Source organism: Panulirus ornatus, chromosome 73, assembly GCF_036320965.1.
Source record: "Panulirus ornatus isolate Po-2019 chromosome 73, ASM3632096v1, whole genome shotgun sequence".
NCBI lineage: Eukaryota > Metazoa > Arthropoda > Malacostraca > Decapoda > Palinuridae > Panulirus > Panulirus ornatus.
The window spans coordinates 48,067-71,582 of record NC_092296.1 but is presented as its reverse complement, the minus strand read 5'-3'; the positions used below and the strand labels follow the sequence as shown (position 1 = coordinate 71,582).

Genomic DNA, 23,516 nt, shown 5'->3' with positions numbered 1-23,516 from the left:
ATCTTGCACATTCTAATCTCCTTACCCTTCCAAATTATGATTATTATTCCCTGTTCTCCAAGTAATTTTTTTGTTAATTCTGCATCCATTTTTCATTTAACTCTCCTTCATTAGTTTTTCTTTATTCCCTTTCTTTACTCTTGAAGGTTATCCATACTCACTTCACATTAGGATATTCATGTAGCTGCTTTCCTTCCTAGCAGTTTATGGGTTTATGGATATGAATGTAGATGTGTGGATTGTCTGTATTTCAATACACTATTGGTATATCATTTGCTCTTGCTGTTCTGAAACTTGACAGTATATTATTAACGAGAGGAAAGGATAATGTTTTAGTGATATGTTCTATGATCCTACAAAATGTAATGGTTAAAACATGTCAGGAGGGTTTAAAATTTCTTTTTTTCCAGTTTATATCAGATTACTGTGGAGAAGACAGCTTCTTTACTCGAATAGGACCTGGTGGACTGATCAACATGGGAAAGCTTTATGAGGCCCAGGTAGTGGTGGAAAGAATAGCGACTTTTCACCAGCATTATGTTGCTCGCTCAAATCACCTTGCACAAGCTATGCTAAAGGACTCTCTCAGGTATACCAATAAGGATCTTCATCATGTGTTGTTTTCATTAAATGTACTCTTTTTCTTTTTTATACTACCTTGGCATCTTACTGACAGTTTTTGTGATCCAATATATTTAAAGGAATTCATGATATATAATTCAGATGGTCTCATAGAAGTAAATTTATGTTCATTGCAATTTTCATAAATACAATACATTGTAATTTCAGTATGATGAGTAATGGAGGGCAAGAAAATGATATTGGAGAGTTAGAGGAATACCATCCAGTGCAGTTACTCGGTAATGACCATGGTGTATCACTTATACCACTTCCAAAATCTACAATAGGACTTGACCTGCACACACTGCAGGTGAGTAAAATTTTGATGTTCATAGGAATAAGCTGTCAGATGTATATATTCTTTTTTATGATTTTGGCTGGTAATACCAATTAACAAAAAAGGTTTTCCAAGATATTTACACGTTTCTAGCATTTGGTAGTTCATGGTTGAGCTTTATGATATGTTTCTTTACCAGAATTGGGAGACTTTGGGACTCAACCTTCCTGTGTCTTTCCTAATTACTACAAACCCATTTTAAAAGACAGATTTTCCACTTCCTCCAGAACTCCTGAAATATTTTTCTTCATGTCTTCTTATTTTTTGTCTTTAATCCTTGTCATATGGTACCTCAGTTAAAGCCTAGACTTATTTAGAATTTTTGTCCTTGATTGAAGCCTTTAATAGGAAAAGATTAAAAGATTATTGCTTTCTAGTTGTTTAACGTAACTAATGAAAGTGAAGTAATTACTAACAACTTTACTTCATACCCTTACAGCAGACCTTGAATTATTGCATAGCAAAGTACTTAATAACTTCCAAAGTAAATGAGTGTTACTCCATAATGATTATGCCAAAAGTGTAATCCAGCCTTATGGACATACTGTAAATGTTGTTAAACAGTCTGTCAGAAAAATCTGCATTTTAGTGTTTCATTAGATTTGTATTCATTCCTTTTGTACCCACTGGTTTCATTAGTTAATGAAAACAAATGAGAAGTATATAGATATAGGGAGAGGGAGGAATTTGATTAATTCTTAGTGTAACCCACAATATCAGAGAACAAAAATTTCAATTGTCAGTAAGCACCACTTTGACCTAATCATTTTTCTTTATTTTCATACATATTTACCATTTCCCACATTAGCGAGGTAGCATTAAGAACAGAGGACTGAGCCATAGAGGGAATATCCTCACTTGGCCCTCTTTATTCCTTGTTTTGGCACTTGTCACCATAAGGTGATATGATTGATGTAAGATCATAGTGGCAAAAAGAAAGTAAATCATTAGTTGTTACAGAAATGATTATCAGTGAGAATGTGTTTAGATTTAATGATTTTGAATGAGGATATGGATTTTTTCTTTATTTTGTGTAACTTACAGTATTTTGATATGAATTTTGGGTTATGGTTTCTTCTCAAGATGCTGAATATTTTCAAAAAGTCCTTTTTTAGATAAACCTGATATTCAGTATTATTCTTGGGAAAAATACATTTCATTTAACTGAAATCATTTATACAGATATTTGTAGATCATGTTTATATGAACATTAACACTGCAAACTTATGAATAATCCATAACACACAGATCTTGCACCATGGTACCACAATAGTTAACTGGGACCCTGAGAATGGACGCAGCTGTCTGGTATACCTTCGACTAGAGCGTAGCAATGGAACACTCACTTGGTGCCGTCCACCTTGGTCAGCTCTCAAAGCTGGACATTCTTCATCTCAGCCAGACTATATTTTAAGTGCCAACACAGAAGACATTGTCTCTCCAGGGCTTTTATTAATGGTAAAATTTACTGCTTTTCTGTTTATTCATTTTTCATTAGCTTTGCTTATTGCTTTTTTGCTTTCTCTTTTTGTACATGGGAAAGGCAAAAAACCTGAGATCTGATGATTCATTGGTTTAATAAGAACTTGTTCCTCAAGGGACCTGTGAGTGTCTGCATGCTGGAATCATGTAGGTGTACAATGTGACTGTATACATACCTTGCTGTTTATGACAACAAATGTTCTGCTATAAAGTGTTCAGCCATGAATAAGAAGAAAAACTGATGTGTTAAAGCTATTTTCAATATTTTATAGTATTCAACATATCCGGAACTAAGTGGAGGTACACCTGAGGAGGGATTTGTGCAGATTGCATGTCTGAAGGAAGTTGAACCTGGTGTACGGGATGCAAACTTCTCAGCTGTTGCCCGGAGGTATGTAAATGTAAGCTATCAGATTGCTTGCATATATTTGAAAAAATCAAAAATCATGTACATGTCAGTGTCTCATTTCATGACTAAATAATCTGTAGCTCCATAGATAGTATTGTCATCATTACTTGTCTTCACCAATGGGTGGAGAAATAAACTTCAGTCTTTCTGCAGTGTCTATCCTCCATGGCTAGAATGCATCTTTTATGGGGAATATTCACATAATTGAGCTACCCACAATAATCCTAGAAGTTAGTAGTGATTAGTAAAAGGCTGCATAAAATTTGGCCTTGAATTGAAAAGTGAAAAGGATGTTATATTCAAAGAAAAGAAAAGCAAACATAGGTTAGAGAAGAGCATTGAACAAGAATTGAAAGGTGTATAAGAAACTGTTTTGAAAGGAGGTAAATTGAATTAGAAAAGAGGCATATGTAAAGAGAGAAAGTTTATAGGACATATTTGGGAGTATGCTAGTAAAAGATGGAAAGAATATTATACATGTCTGATTTTGAATGATAAGAGAAATGTGTGTTTTTATAGTATGTCTAGAAGTAAGGAAAGAGAGGAATAGGTATTCTACATGGGAGAGGAAAACATTACAAAAGAGGGAGCACCAATGACAGTACATCTCTTAAGCAATGGAAAAGCTGTGGGATTAAATGGAGTGGTAGTTCAGACAGGGAAAGTTGAAGATGAGCTTCTTGTGAAATGGATCTGGAAAGTGTGTAAGGAAGCATGAAAAAGATTTGATGCTTGATACAGAATAAAGATAGCAAGTGTTCCGCTGTATAAAGGATGGGGAGTAAAAGTGACCAAGAATTACGGAGGAATAAGTCTCCTTAACGTGGTTGGTAAAGTGTATGGTAGGACAGTAATTGACGATGGTTAAAGGATCATTGAACCTCTTGTTTGTGAAGAACAAGGTTGATTTATCCCCTTTTGAATGATTTCCTCAACATATGCTGACACCTAAATTTCCAGACCTCATAACAGTTGCAGGACTAAGTTTCCTGATTGTGTTTGAAGGATTCCATGCTTCTCTTATTGACTGGATGCATGCATGGGTACCATGTGTCATCCCAACCTCTATGTAGCATGAAGAAATACCAATAAGGCATACATATTTAGAGATAACCAAGATAGGGAAACATGGCACACTTTCCCTACCCAGAGCCTCACCATACTGCACAATGTAAACAAACAAAGTTATACAAATGTGGCCTTTGTTGTCTTTTCCTAGCACTACCTCGCGCACATGCGGGGGAGGGCGTTGTTATTTCATGTGTGGCGGGGTGGCAATGGGAATGAATAAAGGCAGACAGTATGAATTATGTACATGTGCATATATGTATATGTCTGTGTGAGTATACATTTGTATACGTTGAGATGTATAGGTATGTATATTTGCGTGTGTGGATGTGTATGTATATACATGTGTATGTGGGTGGATTAGGCCATTTTTTTGTCGGTTTCCTTGCACTACCTCGCTAACGCGGGAGACAGCGACAAAGTGAAATAATAAATAAATAAATAATATATATATATATATATATTTTTTTTTCATACTATTCGCCATTTTCCGCGTCAGCAAGGTAGCGTTAAGAACAAAGGACTGAGCCCTTGAGGGAATATCCTCACTTGGCCCCCTCCTCTGTTCCTTCATTAGGAAAACTAAAAATGAGAGGGGAGGATTTCCAGCCCCCCGCTCCCTTCCCTTTTAGTCGCCTTCTACAACACGCGGGGAATACGTGGGAAGTATTCTTTCTCCCCTTTCCCCAGGGATATATATACATATATATATATGGTGTGGGAGGAAAGTTGTTAGAAGCAGTGAAAAGTTTTTATCGAGGATGTAAGGCATGTGTACGTGTAGGAAGAGAGGAAAGTGATTGGTTCTCAGTGAATGTAGGTTTGCGGCAGGGGTGTGTGATGTCTCCATGGTTGTTTAATTTGTTTATGGATGGGGTTGTTAGGGAGGTAAATGCAAGAGTTTTGGAAAGAGGGGCAAGTATGAAGTCTGTTGGGGATGAGAGAGCTTGGGAAGTGAGTCAGTTGTTGTTCGCTGATGATACAGCGGTGGTGGCTGATTCATGTGAGAAACTGCAGAAGCTGGTGACTGAGTTTGGTAAAGTGTGTGGAAGAAGAAAGTTAAGAGTAAATGTGAATAAGAGCAAGGTTATTAGGTACAGTAGGGTTGAGGGTCAAGTCAATTGGGAGGTGAGTTTGAATGGAGAAAAACTGGAGGAGGTGAAGTGTTTTAGATATCTGGGAGTGGATCTGGCAGCGGATGGAACCATGGAAGCGGAAGTGGATCATAGGGTGGGGGAGGGGGCGAAAATTCTGGGGGCCTTGAAGAATGTGTGGAAGTCGAGAACATTATCTCGGAAAGCAAAAATGGGTATGTTTGAAGGAATATTGGTTCCAACAATGTTGTATGGTTGCGAGGCGTGGGCTATGGATAGAGTTGTGCGCAGGAGGATGGATGTGCTGGAAATGAGATGTTTGAGGACAATGTGTGGTGTGAGGTGGTTTGATCGAGTGAGTAACGTAAGGGTAAGAGAGATGTGTGGAAATAAAAAGAGCGTGGTTGAGAGAGCAGAAGAGGGTGTTTTGAAGTGGTTTGGGCACATGGAGAGGATGAGTGAGGAAAGATTGACCAAGAGGATATATGTGTCGGAGGTGGAGGGAGCAAGGAGAAGAGGGAGACCAAATTGGAGGTGGAAAGATGGAGTGAAAAAGATTTTGTGTGATCGGGGCCTGAACATGCAGGAGGGTGAAAGGAGGGCAAGGAATAGAGTGAATTGGAGCGATGTGGTATACCGGGGTTGACGTGCTGTCAGTGGATTGAATCAAGGCATGTGAAGCGTCTGGGGTAAACCATGGAAAGTTGTGTAGGTATGTATATTTGCGTGTGTGGACGTATGTATATACATGTGTATGGGGGGGTTGGACCATTTCTTTCGTCTGTTTCCTTGTGCTACCTCGCAAACGCGGGAGACAGCGACAAAGTATAAAAAAAAAAAAAAAAATATATATATATAAGAGTGAGTGCTCAAATTACAGAGGTATAAGTTTGTTGAGTATTCCTGGTAAATTATATGGGAGGATATTGATTGAGAGGGTGAAGGCGTGTACAGAGCATCAGATTGGGGAAGAGCAGTGTGGTTTCAGAAGTGGTAGAGGATGTGTGGATCAGGTGTTTGCTTTGAAGAATGTATGTGAGAAATACTTAGAAAAGCAAATGGATTTGTATGTAGCATTTATGGATCTGGAGAAGGCATATGATAGAGTTGATAGAGATGCTCTGTGGAAGGTATTAAGAATATATGGTGTGGGAGGCAAGTTGTTAGAAGCAGTGAAAAGTTTTTATCGAGGATGTAAGGCATGTGTACGTGTAGGAAGAGAGGAAAGTGATTGGTTCTCAGTGAATGTAGGTTTGCGGCAGGGGTGTGTGATGTCTCCATGGTTGTTTAATTTGTTTATGGATGGGGTTGTTAGGGAGGTGAATGCAAGAGTTTTGGAAAGAGGGGCAAGTATGAAGTCTGTTGTGGATGAGAGAGCTTGGGAAGTGAGTCAGTTGTTGTTCGCTGATGATACAGCGCTGGTGGCTGATTCATGTGAGAAACTGCAGAAGCTGGTGACTGAGTTTGGTAAAGTGTGTGAAAGAAGAGAGTTAAGAGTAAATGTGAATAAGAGCAAGGTTATTAGGTACAGTAGGGTTGAGGGTCAAGTCAATTGGGAGGTGAGTTTGAATGGAGAAAAACTGGAGGAAGTGAAGTGTTTTAGATATCTGGGAGTGGATCTGGCAGCGGATGGAACCATGGAAGCGGAAGTGGATCATAGGGTGGGGGAGGGGGCGAAAATTCTGGGAGCCTTGAAGAATGTGTGGAAGTCGAGAACATTATCTCGGAAAGCAAAAATGGGTATGTTTGAAGGAATAGTGGTTCCAACAATGTTGTATGGTTGCGAGGCGTGGGCTATGGATAGAGTTGTGCGCAGGAGGATGGATGTGCTGGAAATGAGATGTTTGAGGACAATGTGTGGTGTGAGGTGGTTTGATCGAGTAAGTAACGTAAGGGTAAGAGAGATGTGTGGAAATAAAAAGAGCGTGGTTGAGAGAGCAGAAGAGGGTGTTTTGAAATGGTTCGGGCACATGGAGAGAATGAGTGAGGAAAGATTGACCAAGAGAATATATGTGTCGGAGGTGGAGGGAACGAGGAGAAGAGGGAGACCAAATTGGAGGTGGAAAGATGGAGTGAAAAAGATTTTGTGTGATCGGGGCCTGAACATGCAGGAGGGTGAAAGGAGGGCAAGGAATAGAGTTAATTGGAGCGATGTGGTATACCGGGGTTGACGTGCTGTCAGTGGATTGAATCAAGGCATGTGAAGCGTCTGGGGTAAACCATAGAAAGCTGTGTAGGTATGTATATTTGCATGTGTGGACGTATGTATATACATGTGTATGGGGGTGGGTTGGGCCATTTCTTTCGTCTGTTTCCTTGCGCTACCTCGCAAACGCGGGAGACAGCGACAAAGCAAAAAAAAAAAAAAAAAAAAAAATATATATATATATATATATATATATATATATATATATATATATATATATATATATATATATATATTTTTCTTTTTCTTTTAAACTATTCACCATTTCCCGCGTTAGCGAGGTAGCGTTAAGAACATAAGAACAGAGGACTGGGCCTTTTTTGGAATATCCTCACCTGGCCCCCTCTGTTCCTTCTTTTGGAAAATTTAAAAAAAAACGAGAGGGGAGGATTTCCAGCCCCCCCACCCCCTCCCCTTTTGGTCGCCTTCTACGACACGCAGGGAATACGTGGGAAGTATTCTTAATCCCCTATCCCCAGGGATAGTATATATGTGTGTGTGTGTGTGTGAGTGTGTGTGTGTGTGTGTGTGTGTGTGTGTGAGTGTGTGTGTGTGTGTTTATTTTGCTTTGTCGCTGTCTCCCGCATTTGCAAGGTAGCGCAAGGAAACAGAAGAAAGAAATGGCCCAACCCACCCCCATACACATGTATATATACACACGTCCACACACGCAAATATACATACCTATACATCTCAATGTACACATATATATACACACACAAGCACATACATATATACCCATGCACACAATTCACACTGTCTGCCTTTATTCATTCCCATCGCCACCTCGCCACACATGAAATACCATCCCCCTCCCCCCGCATTTGTGCGAGATAGCGCTAGGAAAAGATAACAAAGACCCCATTCGTTCACACTCAGTCTCCAGCTGTCATGCAATAATGCCCGAAACCACAGCCCCCTTTCCACATCCAGGCCCCACACAACTTTCCATGGTTTACCCCAGACGTTTCACATGCCCTGATTCAATCCACTGACAGCACGTCAACCCCGGTATACCACATCGATCCAATTCACTCTTTTCCTTGCCTGCGTTTCACCCTCCTGCATGTTCAGGCCCCGATCACTCAAAATCTTTTTCACTCCATCTTTCCACCTCCAATTTGGTCTCCCACTTCTCCTCATTCCCTCCACCTCTGATGCATATATCTTCTTGGTCAATCTTTCCTCACTCATTCTCTCCATGTGGCCAAACCATTTCAAAACACCCTCTTCTGCTCTCTCAACCACACTCTTTTTATTTCCACACATCTCTCTTACCCTTACATTACTTACTCGATCAAACCACCTCACACCACACATTGTCCTCAAACATCTCATTTCCAGCACATCCATCCTCCTGCGCACAACTCTATCCATAGCCCACGCCTCGCAACCATACAACATTGTTGGAACCACTATTCCTTCAAACATACCCATTTTTGCTTTCCGGGATAACGTTCCCGACATCCAAACATTCTTCAAGGCTCCCAGAATTTTCGCCCCCTCCCCCACCCTATGATTCACTTCCGCTTCCATGGTTCCATCCGCTGCCAGATCCACTCCCAGATATCTAAAACACTTTACTTCCTCCAGTTTTTCTCCATTCAAACTTACCTCCCAATTGACTTGACCCTCAACCCTACTGTACCTAATAACCTTGCTCTTATTCACATTTACTCTTAACTCTCTTCTTTCACACACTTTACCAAACTCAGTCACCAGCTTCTGCAGCTTCTTACATGAATCAGCCACCAGCGCTGTATCATCAGCGAACAACAACTGACTCACTTCCCAAGCTCTCTCATCCACAACAGACTGCATACTTGCCCCTCTTTCCAAAACCCTTGCATTCACCTCCCTTACAACCCCATCCATAAACAAATTAATTAACCACGGAGACATCACACACCCCTGCCGCAAACCTACATTCACTGAGAACCAATCACTTTCCTCTCTTCCTACACGTACACATGCCTTACATCCTCGATAAAAACTTTTCACTGCTTCTAACAACTTACCTCCCACACCATATATTCTTAAAACCTTCCACAGAGCATCTCTATCAACTCTATCATATGCCTTCTCCAGATCCATAAATGCTACATACAAATCCATTTGTTTTTCTAAGTATTTCTCACATACATTCTTCAAAGCAAACACCTGATCCACACATCGTCTACCACTTCTGAAACCACACTGCTCTTCCCCAATCTGATGCTCTGTACATACCTTCACCCTCTCAATCAATGCCCTCTCATATAATTTACCAGGTATACTCAACAAACTTATACCTCTGTAATTTGAGCACTCACTCTTATCCCCTTTGCCTTTGTACAATGGCACTATGCAAGCATTCCGCCATTCTTCAAAGCAAATACCTGATCCACACATCGTCTACCACTTCTGAAACCACACTGCTCTTCCCCAATCTGATGCTCTGTACATACCTTCACCCTCTCAATCAATGCCCTCTCATATAATTTCCCAGGAATACTCAACAAACTTATACCTCTGTAATTTGAGCACTCACTCTTATCCTCTTTGCCTTTGTACAATGGCACTATGCAAGCATTCCGCCAATCCTCAGGCACCTCAGCATGAATCATACATACATTAAATAACCTTACCAACCAGTCAACAATACAGTCACCCCCTTTTTTGATAAATTCCACTGCAATACCATCCAAACCTGCTGCCTTGCCTGGCTTTCATATTCCGTAAAGCTTTTACTACCTCTTCTCTATTTACCAAATCATTTTCCCTAACCCTCTCACTTTGCACACCACCTCTACCCAAACACCCTATATCTGCCACTCTATCATCAAACACATTCAACAAACCTTCAAAATACTCACTCCATCTCCTTCTCACATCACCACTACTTGTTATCACCTCCCCATTAGCCCCCTTCACTGAAGTTCCCATTTGCTCCCTTGTCTTACGCACTTTATTAACCTCCTTCCAAAACATCTTTTTATTTTCCCTGAAATTTAATGATACTCTCTCACCCCAACTCTCATTTGCCCTCTTTTTCACCTCTTGCACCTTTCTCTTGACCTCCTACCTCTATCTTTTATACCTCTCCCACTCATTTGCATTTTTTCCCTGCAAAAATCGTCCAAGTGCCTCTCTCTTCTCTTCCACTAATAATCTTACTTCTTCATCCCACCACTCACTACCTTTTCTAATCAACCCACCTCCCACGTTTCTCAAGCCACAAGCATCTTTTGCGCAAGCCATCACTGCTTCCCTAAATACATCCCATTCCTCCCCCACTCCCCTTACCTCCTTTGTTCTCACCTTTTTCCATATATATATATATATATATATATATATATATATATATATATATATATACACACATGTATATGTGTATGTACATGTGTATGGGGGTGGGTTGAGCCATTTCTTTTGTCTGTTTCCTTGCGCTACCTCGCAAACGCGGGAGACAGCGGCAAAAAAGAAATATATATATATATATACATATATATATATATATATATATATATATATATATATATATATATATATATATATATATATAAGTGAGAGGGTTAGGGAAAATGATTTGGTAAACAGAGAAGAGGTAGTGAAAGCTTTGCGGAAGATGAAAGCCGGCAAGGCAGCAGGTTTGGATGGTATTGCAGTGGAATTTATTAAAAAAGGGGGTGACTGTATTGTTGACTGGTTGGTAAGGTTATTTAATGTATGTATGACTCATGGTGGGGTGCCTGAGGATTGGCGGAATGCGTGCATAGTGCCATTGTACAAAGGCAAAGGGGATAAGAGTGAGTGCTCAAATTACAGAGGTATAAGTTTGTTGAGTATTCCTGGTAAATTATATGGGAGGGTATTGATTGAGAGGGTGAAGGCATGTACAGAGCATCAGATTGGGGAAGAGCAGTGTGGTTTCAGAAGTGGTAGAGGTTGTGTGGATCAGGTGTTTGCTTTGAAGAATGTATGTGAGAAATACTTAGAAAAGCAAATGGATTTGTATGTAGCATTTATGGATCTGGAGAAGGCATATGATAGAGTTGATAGAGATGCTTTGTGGAAGGTATTAAGAATATATGGTGTGGGAGGAAAGTTGTTAGAAGCAGTGAAAAGTTTTTATCGAGGATGTAAGGCATGTGTACGTGTAGGAAGAGAGGAAAGTGATTGGTTCTCAGTGAATGTAGGTTTGCGGCAGGGGTGTGTGATGTCTCCATGGTTGTTTAATTATTTATGGATGGGGTTGTTAGGGAGGTAAATGCAAGAGTTTTGGAAAGAGGGGCAAGTATGAAGTCTGTTGGGGATGAGAGAGCTTGGGAAGTGAGTCAGTTGTTGTTCGCTGATGACACAGCGCTGGTGGCTGATTCATGTGTGAAACTGCAGAAGCTGGTGACTGAGTTTGGTAAAGTGTGTGGAAGAAGAAAGTTAAGAGTAAATGTGAATAAGAGCAAGGTTATTAGGTACAGTAGGGTTGATGGTCAAGTCAGTTGGGAGGTAAGTTTGAATGGAGAAAAACTGGAGGAAGTAAAGTGTTTTAGATATCTGGGAGTGGATCTGGCAGCGGATGGAACCATGGAAGCGGAAGTGGATCATAGGGTGGGGGAGGGGGCGAAAATTCTGGGGGCCTTGAAGAATGTGCGGAAGTCGAGAACATTATCTCGGAAAGCAAAAATGGGTATGTTTGAAGGAATAGTGGTTCCAACTATGTTGTATGGTTGCGAGGCGTGGGCTATGGATAGAGTTGTGCGCAGGAGGATGGATGTGCTGGAAATGAGATGTTTGAGGACAATGTGTGGTGTGAGGTGGTTTGATCGAGTGAGTAACGTAAGGGTAAGAGAGATGTGTGGAAATAAAAAGAGCGTGGTTGAGAGAGCAGAAGAGGGTGTTTTGAAGTGGTTTGGGCACATGGAGAGGATGAGTGAGGAAAGATTGACCAAGAGGATATATGTGTCGGAGGTGGAGGGAGCAAGGAGAAGAGGGAGACCAAATTGGAGGTGGAAAGATGGAGTGAAAAAGATTTTGTGTGATCGGGGCCTGAACATGCAGGAGGGTGAAAGGAGGGCAAGGAACAGAGTGAATTGGAGCGATGTGGTATACCGGGGCTGACGTGCTGTCAGTGGATTGAATCAAGGCATGTGAAGCGTCTGGGGTAAACCATGGAAAGCTGTGTAGGTATGTATATTTGCGTGTGTGGACGTATGTATATACATGTGTATGGGGGGGTTGGGCCATTTCTTTCGTCTGTTTCCTTGCGCTACCTCGCAAACGCGGGAGACAGCGACAAAGTAAAAAAAAAAAGAAAAAAAAAATATATATATATATATATATATATATATATATTCTTTCTTTTCTTTCATACTATTCGCCCTTTCCCGCATTAGCGAGGTTGCGTTAAGAACAGAGGACTGGGCCTTTGAGGGAATATCTTCACCTGGCCCCCTTCTCTGTTCCTTCTTTTGGAAAATTAAAAAAAAGAAAAAAAACAAGAGGGGAGGATTTCCAGCCCCCCGCTCCCTCCCCTTTTAGTCGCCTTCTACGACACGCAGGGAATACGTGGGAAGTATTCTTTCTCCCCTATCCCCAGGGATTATATATATATATATATATATATATATATATATATATATATATATATATATATATATATATATATATATATATATATAATATGGCATATTTTTTTTTTTTTTTTTATACTTTGTCGCTGTCTCCCGCGTTTGCGAGGTAGCGCAAGGAAACAGACGAAAGAAATGGCGCAACCCCCCCATACACATGTATATACATACGTCCACACACGCAAATATACATACCTACACAGCTTTCCATGGTTTACCCCAGACGCTTCACATGCCTTGATTCAATCCACTGACAGCACGTCAACCCCGGTATACCACATCGCTCCAATTCACTCTATTCCTTGCCCTCCTTTCACCCTCCTGCATGTTCAGGCCCCGATCACACAAAATCTTTTTCACTCCATCTTTCCACCTCCAATTTGGTCTCCCTCTTCTCCTTGCTCCCTCCACCTCCGACACATATATCCTCTTGGTCAATCTTTCCTCACTCATCCTCTCCATGTGCCCAAATCACTTCAAAACACCCTCTTCTGCTCTCTCAACCACGCTCTTTTTATTTCCACACATCTCTCTTACCCTTACGTTACTCACTCGATCAAACCACCTCACACCACACATTGTCCTCAAACATCTCATTTCCAGCACATCCATCCTCCTGCGCACAACTCTATCCATAGCCCACGCCTCGCAACCATACAACATTGTTGGAACCACTATTCCTTCAAACATACCCATTTTTGCTTTCCGAGATAATGTTCTCGACTTCCACACATTCTTCAGGGCCCCCAGAATTTTCGCCCCCTCCCCCACCCTATGATCCACTTCCGCTTCCATGGTTCCATCCGCTGCCAGATCCACTCCCAGATATCTAAAACACTTCACTTCCTCCAGTTTTTCTCCATTCAAACTCACCTCCCAATTGACTTGACCCTCAACCCTACTGTACCTAATAACCTTGCTCTTATTCACATTTACTCTTAACTTTCTTCTTCCACACACTTTACCAAACTCAGTCACCAGCTTCTGCAGTTTCTCACATGAATCAGCCACCAGCGCTGTATCATCAGTGAACAACAACTGACACTTCCCAAGCTCTCTCATCCCCAACAGACTTCATACTTGCCCCTCTTTCCAAAACTCTTGCATTCACCTCCCTAACAACCGCATCCAAAAACAAATTAAACAACCATGGAGACATCACACACCCCTGCCGCAAACCTACATTCACTTTCCTCTCTTCCTACACGTACACATGCCTTACATCCTCGATAAAAACTTTTCACTGCTTCTAACAACTTTCCTCCCACACCATATATTCTTAATACCTTCCACAGAGCATCTCTATCAACTCTATCATATGCCTTCTCCAGATCCATAAATGCTACATACAAATCCATTTGCTTTTCTAAGTATTTCTCACATACATTCTTCAAAGCAAACACCTGATCCACACATCCTCTACCACTTCTGAAACCACACTGCTCTTCCCCAATCTGATGCTCTGTACATGCCTTCACCCTCTCAATCAATACCCTCCCATATAATTTACCAGGAATACTCAACAAACTTATACCTCTGTAATTTGAGCATTCACTCTTATTCCTTATATATATATATATATATATATATATATATATATATATATATATATATATATATATATATAATGTGGCATGAGAAGAGTGGGAGGTGGGTTGATTAGAAAGGGTAGTGAGTGGTGGGATGAAGAAGTAAGAGTATTAGTGAAAGAGAAGAGAGAGGCATTTGGACGATTTTTGCAGGGAAAAAATGAAATTGAGTGGGAGACGTATAAAAGAAAGAGACAGGAGGTCAAGAGAAAGGTGCAAGAGGTGAAAAAAAGGGCAAATGAGAGTTGGGGTGAGAGAGTATCATTAAATTTTAGGGAGAATAAAAAGATGTTCTGGAAGGAGGTAAATAAAGTGCGTAAGACAAGGGAGCAAATGGGAACTTCAGTGAAGGGCGCAAATGGGGAGGTGATAACAATTAGTGGTGATGTGAGAAGGAGATGGAGTGAGTATTTTGAAGGTTTGTTGAATGTGTTTGATGATAGAGTAGCAGATATAGGGTGTTTTGGTCGAGGTGGTGTGCAAAGTGCGAGTGTTAGGGAAAATGATTTGGTAAACAGAGAAGAGGTAGTAAAAGCTTTGCGGAAGATGAAAGCCGGCAAGGCAGCAGGTTTGGATGGTATTGCAGTGGAATTTATTAAAAAAGGGGGTGACTGTATTGTTGACTGGTTGGTAAGGTTATTTAATGTGTGTATGATTCATGGTCAGGTGCCTGAGGATTGGCGGAATGCGTGCATAGTGCCATTGTACAAAGGCAAAGGGGATAAGAGTGAGTGCTCAAATTACAGAGGTATAAGTTCGTTGAGTATTCCTGGCAAATTATATGGGAGGGTATTGATTGAGAGGGTGAAGGCATGTACAGAGCATCAGATTGGGGAAGAGCAGTGTGGTTTCAGAAGTGGTAGAGGATGTGTGGATCAGGTGTTTGCTTTGAAGAATGTATGTGAGAAATACTTAGAAAAGCAAATGGATTTGTATGTAGCATTTATGGATCTGGAGAAGGCATATGATAGAGTTGATAGAGAATCTCTGTGGAAGGTATTAAGAATATATGGTGTGGGAGGCAAGTTGTTAGAAGCAGTGAAAAGTTTTTATCGAGGGTGTAAGGCATGTGTACGTGTAGGAAGAGAGGAAAGTGATTGGTTCTCAGTGAATGTAGGTTTGCGGCAGGGGTGTGTGATGTCTCCATGGTTGTTTAATTTGTTTATGGATGGGGTTGTTAGGGAGGTGAATGCAAGAGTTTTGGAAAGAGGGGCAAGTATGAAGTCTGTTGGGGATGAGAGAGCTTGGGAAGTGAGTCAGTTGTTGTTCGCTGATGATACAGCGGTGGTGGCTGATTCATGTGAGAAACTGCAGAAGCTGGTGACTGAGTTTGGTAAAGTGTGTGAAAGAAGAAAGTTAAGAGTAAATGTGAATAAGAGCAAGGTTATTAGGTACAGTAGGGTTGAGGGTCAATTCAATTGGGAGGTGAGTTTGAATGGAGAAAAACTGGAAGAAGTGAAGTGTTTTAGATATCTGGGAGTGGATCTGGCAGCGGATGGAACCATGGAAGCGGAAGTGGATCATAGGGTGGGGGAGGGGGCGAAAATTCTGGGAGCCTTGAAGAATGTGTGGAAGTCGAGAACATTATCTCGGGAAGCAAAAATGGGTATGTTTGAAGGAATAGTGGTTCCAACAATGTTGTATGGTTGCGAGGAGTGGACTATGGATAGAGTTGTGCGTAGGAGTATGGATGTGCTGGAAATGAGATGTTTGAGGACAATGTGTGGTGTGAGGTGGTTTGATCGAGTAAGTAACGTAAGGGTAAGAGAGATGTGTGGAAATAAAAAGAGCGTGGTTGAGAGAGCAGAAGAGGGTGTTTTGAAATGGTTTGGTCACATGGAGAGAATGAGTGAGGAAAGATTGACCAAGAGGATATATGTGTCGGAGGTGGAGGGAACGAGGAGAAGAGGGAGACCAAATTGGAGATGGAAAGATGGAGTGAAAAAGATTTTGTGTGATCGGGGCCTGAACATGCAGGAGGGTGAAAGGAGGGCAAAGAATAGAGTGAATTGGAGCGATGTGGTATACCGGGATTGACGTGCTGTCAGTGGATTGAATCAAGGCATGTGTATGGGGGTGGGTTGGGCCATTTCTTTCGTCTGTTTCCTTGCGCTACCTCGCAAACGCGGGAGACAGCGGCAAAAAAAAAAAAAAAAAAAAAAATATATATATTTCATAGGGACCCACATCAGCTTTTCTGATTTTTAGTAGCCTTTCAGCTTTCTTCAGAAGTGACCTATCACCATTAAGGAAAATGAAGCATGTATGGATGGTTTGGTTTGGAGGGAGAAATATATAAAATGATAGACTTTTATCTGTGCAGATGATTCTCAAGAATTTGTGGATGCATAATTCTTAGAGTAGATAATAATATTGAGCAATTAGAGGAAGTGTAGTACTGTGAAGGAAATGATCATATGGTAAATGTGGGATATTGTGTTTATTGATGGAAATAGAAAGGAGCGTGTATCTTGAGTAAAGATATTTTAGATGGGTAATAAGTGGAAGAGAAGTTTGACATGGCATATATAAAGCTGATTAGAGGATTTAACATTGGATATGTTAATGAATATGCTTAAATATTCTCTCTGGACAGGTACTTTCTGGAAAATCCAGTTGCTTCAGAGCACTGTGTGACACTTATATATGGTGCCAATCTTGCTGATAATCGTATAATGGTTTTGGTAGCTCCTCCTTCAGTTGCAAAACTCTGGTGTCAAGGACTACAAGTAAGTATGACATACTTTATTTTGTCCACACATAGATGTGTATACATTATGATATTTGTCCAAATTTATTTGTACTTGGGATGATCATGTTATGATTTTTTGTATTAGATGAAAACTGAATCCAGAGTAACCAGAAAGCTTGTAAATATATGATATTTCTTGAAAATGATTAATCAGACTCTCAAAACATGTAAAACGATGTTGTCATGTTATGGGGGGAGGCACCCGTTGCTCTTTATTTATTCATGATGCACGTGCTGCTTTTAGTAAGGTAACTTATATGGGCTCCTTTTTTTTTTTAATTCATTTGTGCCAGATTTTCTGTTTAAGCTGATCGTATTTGATTTCTTGAGTAATTTTGATATCATGCATTTTGCTGTCTCTGATTTCTTTTCTTTTTTTTTTTTTTTTTACTATTATCACACTTTTCTTCATTACAGTTGAGATTTTTGACTGCTTTTGTATTTGATTTTCTTTTTCAAAATGGCTTTGTATTTTCTTTTGTAGATGCTAAAACATAATTGCAATATAGTATCAGTCACTCAAGACATAGGAAATGCTGCTTTAGAACATTACCAGATTTGAATAAGGGTAGCCAATGAATTAGCAAGTTTCATCCTTACTAGCTTTGAAGTGACCAGCCCAAACCAATTAAAACGAAATTAGATCCACTAATCCTTCGTGAACAAAGAATGTAAAGAATGTGGAGTCTGGATGAACAGGGAAGACTTTGTTGATACTTCTACAACATCCAGCCATTATCTAAAAGTTTAGGTTTCTTCAAGGGTTTTTCGGATGTTTGCACATAGATTCAGATTTTAAACAATCACTGGGAAGCACCTGAATGGTTTCAATGTCACCCCATTATATATCAGAAAAGACCAGTTATCAAGGGTCTGGAAAAATGAGGTTTTGGTATACTGATGCTTGACAAAGTGCACTTTGCAAAATTTTAAATGCAGGATGGTACCAAATATGTGATATGTATTATAAACTGTGCTGAAATCTTGATATGGTACTGTTGTCATTAAGTTTGAATTTTAGTTAAGAACCAGTGTAATTAACAACAACTTATCTCCATTTCTGTGAAGTTTGCTGAAATAGAAATTAAGTATAGTTAGGATTTGCAGCCCAGATTACAGTGAGTGTAAAATATAACTTACTTTCACCCCTTAACAGGTATTAGTACGTGCACAAAGACGACTGGCAAGCATAAGTGATAAACGGTTGTATTGGCTAAAAGAGCAGTATCTGAAGTTGTACTTTGAGGATGAAGCATGCAGTGGGCCAAAACCTGCTGAAGCTATTAAGGTAAGAAATCATTCATCTACCTAGTAGAAGTACAGAAGTAAATGTGATTTGAAATGCACAGAAATTAGACAAAGCATGTAGACTTGCATTTATGAGAGGAAAGGGTGTAATCCGTAGAAATTTTGATCTTTTCAAACAACAGATTTTTGGTGGAAGGAATTGGGTTACATCCACTGTTGGTAGCATGTCTCCACAAGACCCAGTGGGTGCCAAGAGAAGTTCAGGTTCAACCAGACTGAAGAAACTGAAGTCACAAGCAACTCTTCCTGTTACCAAGGTAACCACGTTCTCTCTCTCTCTCTCTCTCTCTCTCTCTCTCTCTCTCTCTCTCTCTCTCTCTCTCTCTCTCTCTCTCTGATGAAGCATTTGGCTCAGTGAACAATATTGTTTTATTAGAGCTATTAGCAGAACAAAGTAGGAAAATGTATGAAGAGAAAATAGACATAATATTCTTGTGTAATTGTATGTAATTTATAAACAGGATAGTACAAAGACTGGTGAAGAAGCTAGGGTAGCACCATCTCCACCTCTTTCAACAACCAGTCGTCGTACAGTTATCCCTCCTGCTCATCCATCTCCACCTCGGTCACGTTCCTGTGATGCCACTAATGAACACTTGGTTGGTCCAGTGACACATCCACCTCACATCCATTCTCCAGCGATTCCTAGGGCTTCATATGATCTTGCTACGGGTTTACCTTCACCTCCACAGCAAGTTATTGGTTACAGGCATGTAGAATATCAAAATTTAGTAATGTCATCTCTTTGTAGCATTTGTGATATAAGTTAAACTACTTTCCACAAATATATGGACATACTGAATATTGATCCTTTTATTGTATTCTACAGAGAGCGCAGTCGATCCAGCGGAGCTGGGGAATTCATGACTCTTGCACCTCGAGGATTTCGGGGCGAGTCAATTACACAGGCTGCTGAACTGGACTTTACTGATTTTGTGGTGCTTTACAAATCTTTTAGCCTCAGGGCACGTAAGGATCTCAGAGAAATATTCAAAACTCTAGCAGTAACACGTAAAAGTCTTTCCGATAGTTCATTAGAGGATCCAACTAGTCCAACCTCCCCTCCCAGTCCTGCCCATCGTACACCTCTATCAAGACCAACACTTGGTCTCTTGACCAGGAATACATCACTGGATCTTTTGGTCTTTAGAAATAATTGTCAGAAGAAAAAGATTTTTGATGCCATTGCAGCAGCAAGTATTGTCACCAACTGTGCTGGTGTAGAGAGCTCCAAGAGCCAGGTAAGTCCTTGTTTTGTGCACCTTATATGTATGTATGACATCACATCCTGAAGTCTCCATAGCATTTAAATGAAAAACTGAGAAGATTTAAAAGCATACCGGATAAGGAGGATTTTGGGAAGGGGAGGGCTGTGCAAAGAGTGGGAGGCTAGAAAGAGGGGAGGGCAGTGCAAGGAGTGAGTGTTAAGAAGAGGAGGGGCCATGCAGGGGTTAGGGGTCTGGGAGGGCAGAACCATACAGGGGGTGGTGGCTGTGCAGGGGAAGGCTATGCAGGGAATTGGGGGCTTGGTTTAAGGAGTGCAGTGCTCAGGATAAGAGTCAGGGATGAGAATGTACTTTGAGATGGGTGGGGTTCAGGGGAAGAGAGGGATGTACAGGGGGTCAGGGATTCTCTGAAGGTAGGGGAAGGGCAGGGGATTTGGATCAGAGGAAGACAGGTCCATGCATGGGGTGGGGTTGGGAGAGGGTAGGACTTTGCAATGTAGGGGAATGCTAGGAGAAGGGAGGGTCATACAGGGGTTGGGGGAAGGTAGGACCATACTGGGTGGGGGAGGGGGGTCATATAATGGCAAAAGGTTTTGTCTGGATTATGTGCAACCTCTAGAGCTCTGTAATTGATTGAATCCTTAAGGCTCAAAATGATTGAAACTTCAAGGCTAGGCTCAGACTTCAAAACATATTTTTCTTCTCTATAGAGTCTGTTTTGTGAGCATGAGAGTATACCCACAGAAAGTGTGTAGAGATCTTTAAAACAAGGAGACTAGACTGAAGGGCAGAAATAGATACCTTGATTGGTGAATCAGGGCACATTAGAGTCTTGTCTTTCCTGTTGGAGGAGTCCCCGGAACCATAGTGTAGATCCACATCATCTAAGTTAAGGTCATTTCTGATGAAGGCAGCAGACAAGCGCCAAAGAACCCTCTGTTAATTTTTTCTAGAGAAAGGTTTCTAAGGAAGGCTAAGGTAGAGGCCAAACTTCCTCACATGTAGTCAAGTGTGAAGCCAAGGTTCAGCTAAAACAAGTTTCTTGATCATATAGAGACATTTCTCACTTAAGGGGGTTTCAGGGTTCTAGGGCGCACAGTTAGGTATTCCCTATTATAATCTTTAGAGAAATCCAGATTTGATGACAGTAGGGCTAATTCAAAGTATGACATTTATTCTTGGTGGAGAATTTAGGGATTAGGTTTTCTCAACACATAAGAGTTTGGGGTCAAAGAGTAGAAGATTCTTAAGTCTGAACACCAACCCCTGATGGCGGGGACATACTTCAATAGTTCATGAGAGTGGTAGCCAAAATAATAGCTACCCTTAGAACACCTAGAGGGCAGAAACATAATCTTAAACAGAAAGGGATACTTCAAAAGAAGTGACACATAGAGAATTAACGAGACGAGGCTTTTATGTACACTCTGGCTAATAAAGAGGCGGAGGAAGAACCACCATTAATATGAGAACATTACTCCTTACAGGTGCAAATAAAGCCCTTGTAGATAAGATATAAATGCTCAAAAAATATTGATTATGGCACCAGTACAACATCCCCAGCTTTTGGGAAGGAGACTCTGTGATGTTGGTTAAGTGTGGTTTCCAGGATACGAATTATGATATGGTTATACCCAACATTCATGTTATTTCAAAGTTCACTTGTGGGGTTTTAAAACTGAGAAGAGGGGAACAAGTGACACCTGAGATAAAGTATTGGTAGAACTTGCATCTTGGCTTAGTTGAATTTAATTAGATTACTGTTTCCCTGTTTTGAGTTGCTGTACAGGTCCAAACCAAGAGAGGAGATGTGTTCATTGTAAGAAAGAGAATGAACATAAGAAAGAGGAGGGAAGGGAAGGTGGAATCATCAGCCTAAGAGTGAATAAGGTTAGAAGTTGAAGGCGATCATTTATAGAGAGAATAGATAAAGACACTAGGATATAACTTTGAGAGAGATTTTTTATTTTTTCAGAAATGCTTCTGATGTATTGTTAGATCAGTGTATAGATGAAAACAGCACAGTACTATACAGAATTTTCTTCAGAAAAGGGATTTGGGTGTGATAAGGGAATGGACTATATTTACTATGGAAACCTATCTTTTGCATACATTATACTGAAATCATTTATACTGGCCTTTATAAGAAACAAAAGCCGTTGTATGAAAAAGGGAGGCTAGCACTGGTACTTCTTACTGGCCCATCACTCTACATTTTCCTCTGATTCAGCTAACATCATAACTGTATGATGATAATTGCATAATGATAATTATCACTTTCTAATATCATGGCTCCAGTCCTAGTTCCATGAGGTAGATCAGCTTCATACAGCCTTTGAAGTTACTCTTACAAATCCCCTCCCCATGCAATGTCTGCTCAGTAAAACTTAGACTCTCATGCTTAGTAAGTGCTTCTTTTTTTTTCTCTTCACACACTGATTTGATTCATCAGGCTGGGATATTTGGGATAGATATGGTCACATAAATGTTCAACCAGGGCTTAGAATGCATGCATTAGGTACTTGCATGCCTATTAGCAAAGCTGCAGATGAACTGTTGAATGGGTTTACCTAATAGCAGGAAGCTGTTGCTTCTTATAACTGTTTTGCAGTAAATGATTTCCATCATGATTTTGATAGAGCAGTACTTTGGTATAACATTGCAAAAATTATTATTTTGCTAGTATGGTAAAGAAATGTTGCAGTTATGTTTAGCATTGCTATTACTTTTGGATTTCTGTCAATAAAATGGAGAAAGTTGTACAAAGAATGTAGGAAAGCATAGTACACGGGTATAATATGTATCTATAAACTGATCATACATTATTGGATAAGTCATTATATGTATAGACATACATCATTTAGTATATACTATTGAGTATTTCATCACCATCACTGTATATCCTTTATTATATTTTAGGTGATTACAATGCTAGAACTTCGGAGGTTTCTAGAAGAGTACCAAGGAGAGACTCGTACTGAAGATGAACTTCGGGCCCTCTTGGATCGTCATGAGCCTGACCCAACTCTAAGGTAGAGATCTGAAGTTAATTCAAAACTTCCATTGATCATTTATATGGTGCACTGTGCTTATACCACAGGCTCCCACTTAGGGATGGGATTTTATGTTATTTATGTGGGCCACTGAAAACCATGTTATATGGTGGAATTTTTGACCAAAGATTATCTCAAACTCTTTTGGGTTAACTGTACCTGAGACAACTTAGGTTAACATTTGTACACTTCAGTCTGTCATAATGTAACTTAGAAATGATGTTGAATGAAAACTTACTGAAAAAGGTGACAATGAAGACAGCTATGCTCGTAAGTTTCTCCTACAAACCACCTGAGCATCATTATTTTAACATCAGTTGATGACTTTTACATACTGCACCTTTATCTCCCTCTGCATTGGCACCTTTCTTACATGTTGAATATATATGATATAGAATATAGAAATATAGAATATAAAGAATATAAGATATGAAATATATAAAATATGAAAATATATAATATATATGATATATTTATATTTTTATTTATTTTTTTATTTTGCTTTGTCACTGTCTCCCGTGTTAGCGAGGTAGCGCAAGGAAACAGATGAAAGAATGGCCCACCCACCCACATACACATGTATGTACATACACATCCACACATGCAAGTATACATACCTATACATCTCAACGTATACATATATATACACACACAGACATATACATATATACACATGCACATAATTCATACTGTCTGCCTTTATTCATTTCCATCGCCACCCCACCACACATGAAAATAACCACCCCCTCCCCCCAAATGTGCGCT

At 40.2% G+C, this 23,516-nt stretch overlaps 1 protein-coding gene across 4 annotated transcripts in view; it reads left to right on the top strand.

Annotated features, from left to right (window-relative positions):
• Nucleotides 1-23,516, top strand: part of LOC139748281 (1-phosphatidylinositol 4,5-bisphosphate phosphodiesterase epsilon-1-like) — a 189,007-nt gene that overhangs the window by 145,591 nt on the left and 19,900 nt on the right. For all 4 annotated transcript variants that reach the window (XM_071661254.1, XM_071661252.1, XM_071661253.1 and 1 more), the window contains 10 exons: nt 411-589; nt 790-931; nt 2,207-2,416; nt 2,713-2,831; nt 17,009-17,141; nt 18,321-18,452; nt 18,595-18,729; nt 18,934-19,181; nt 19,302-19,713; nt 22,618-22,730. In XM_071661254.1, the coding sequence (XP_071517355.1) occupies nt 411-589; nt 790-931; nt 2,207-2,416; nt 2,713-2,831; nt 17,009-17,141; nt 18,321-18,452; nt 18,595-18,729; nt 18,934-19,181; nt 19,302-19,713; nt 22,618-22,730 (1,823 nt within the window). The remainder of the gene's footprint in view (nt 1-410; nt 590-789; nt 932-2,206; nt 2,417-2,712; nt 2,832-17,008; nt 17,142-18,320; nt 18,453-18,594; nt 18,730-18,933; nt 19,182-19,301; nt 19,714-22,617; nt 22,731-23,516) is intronic.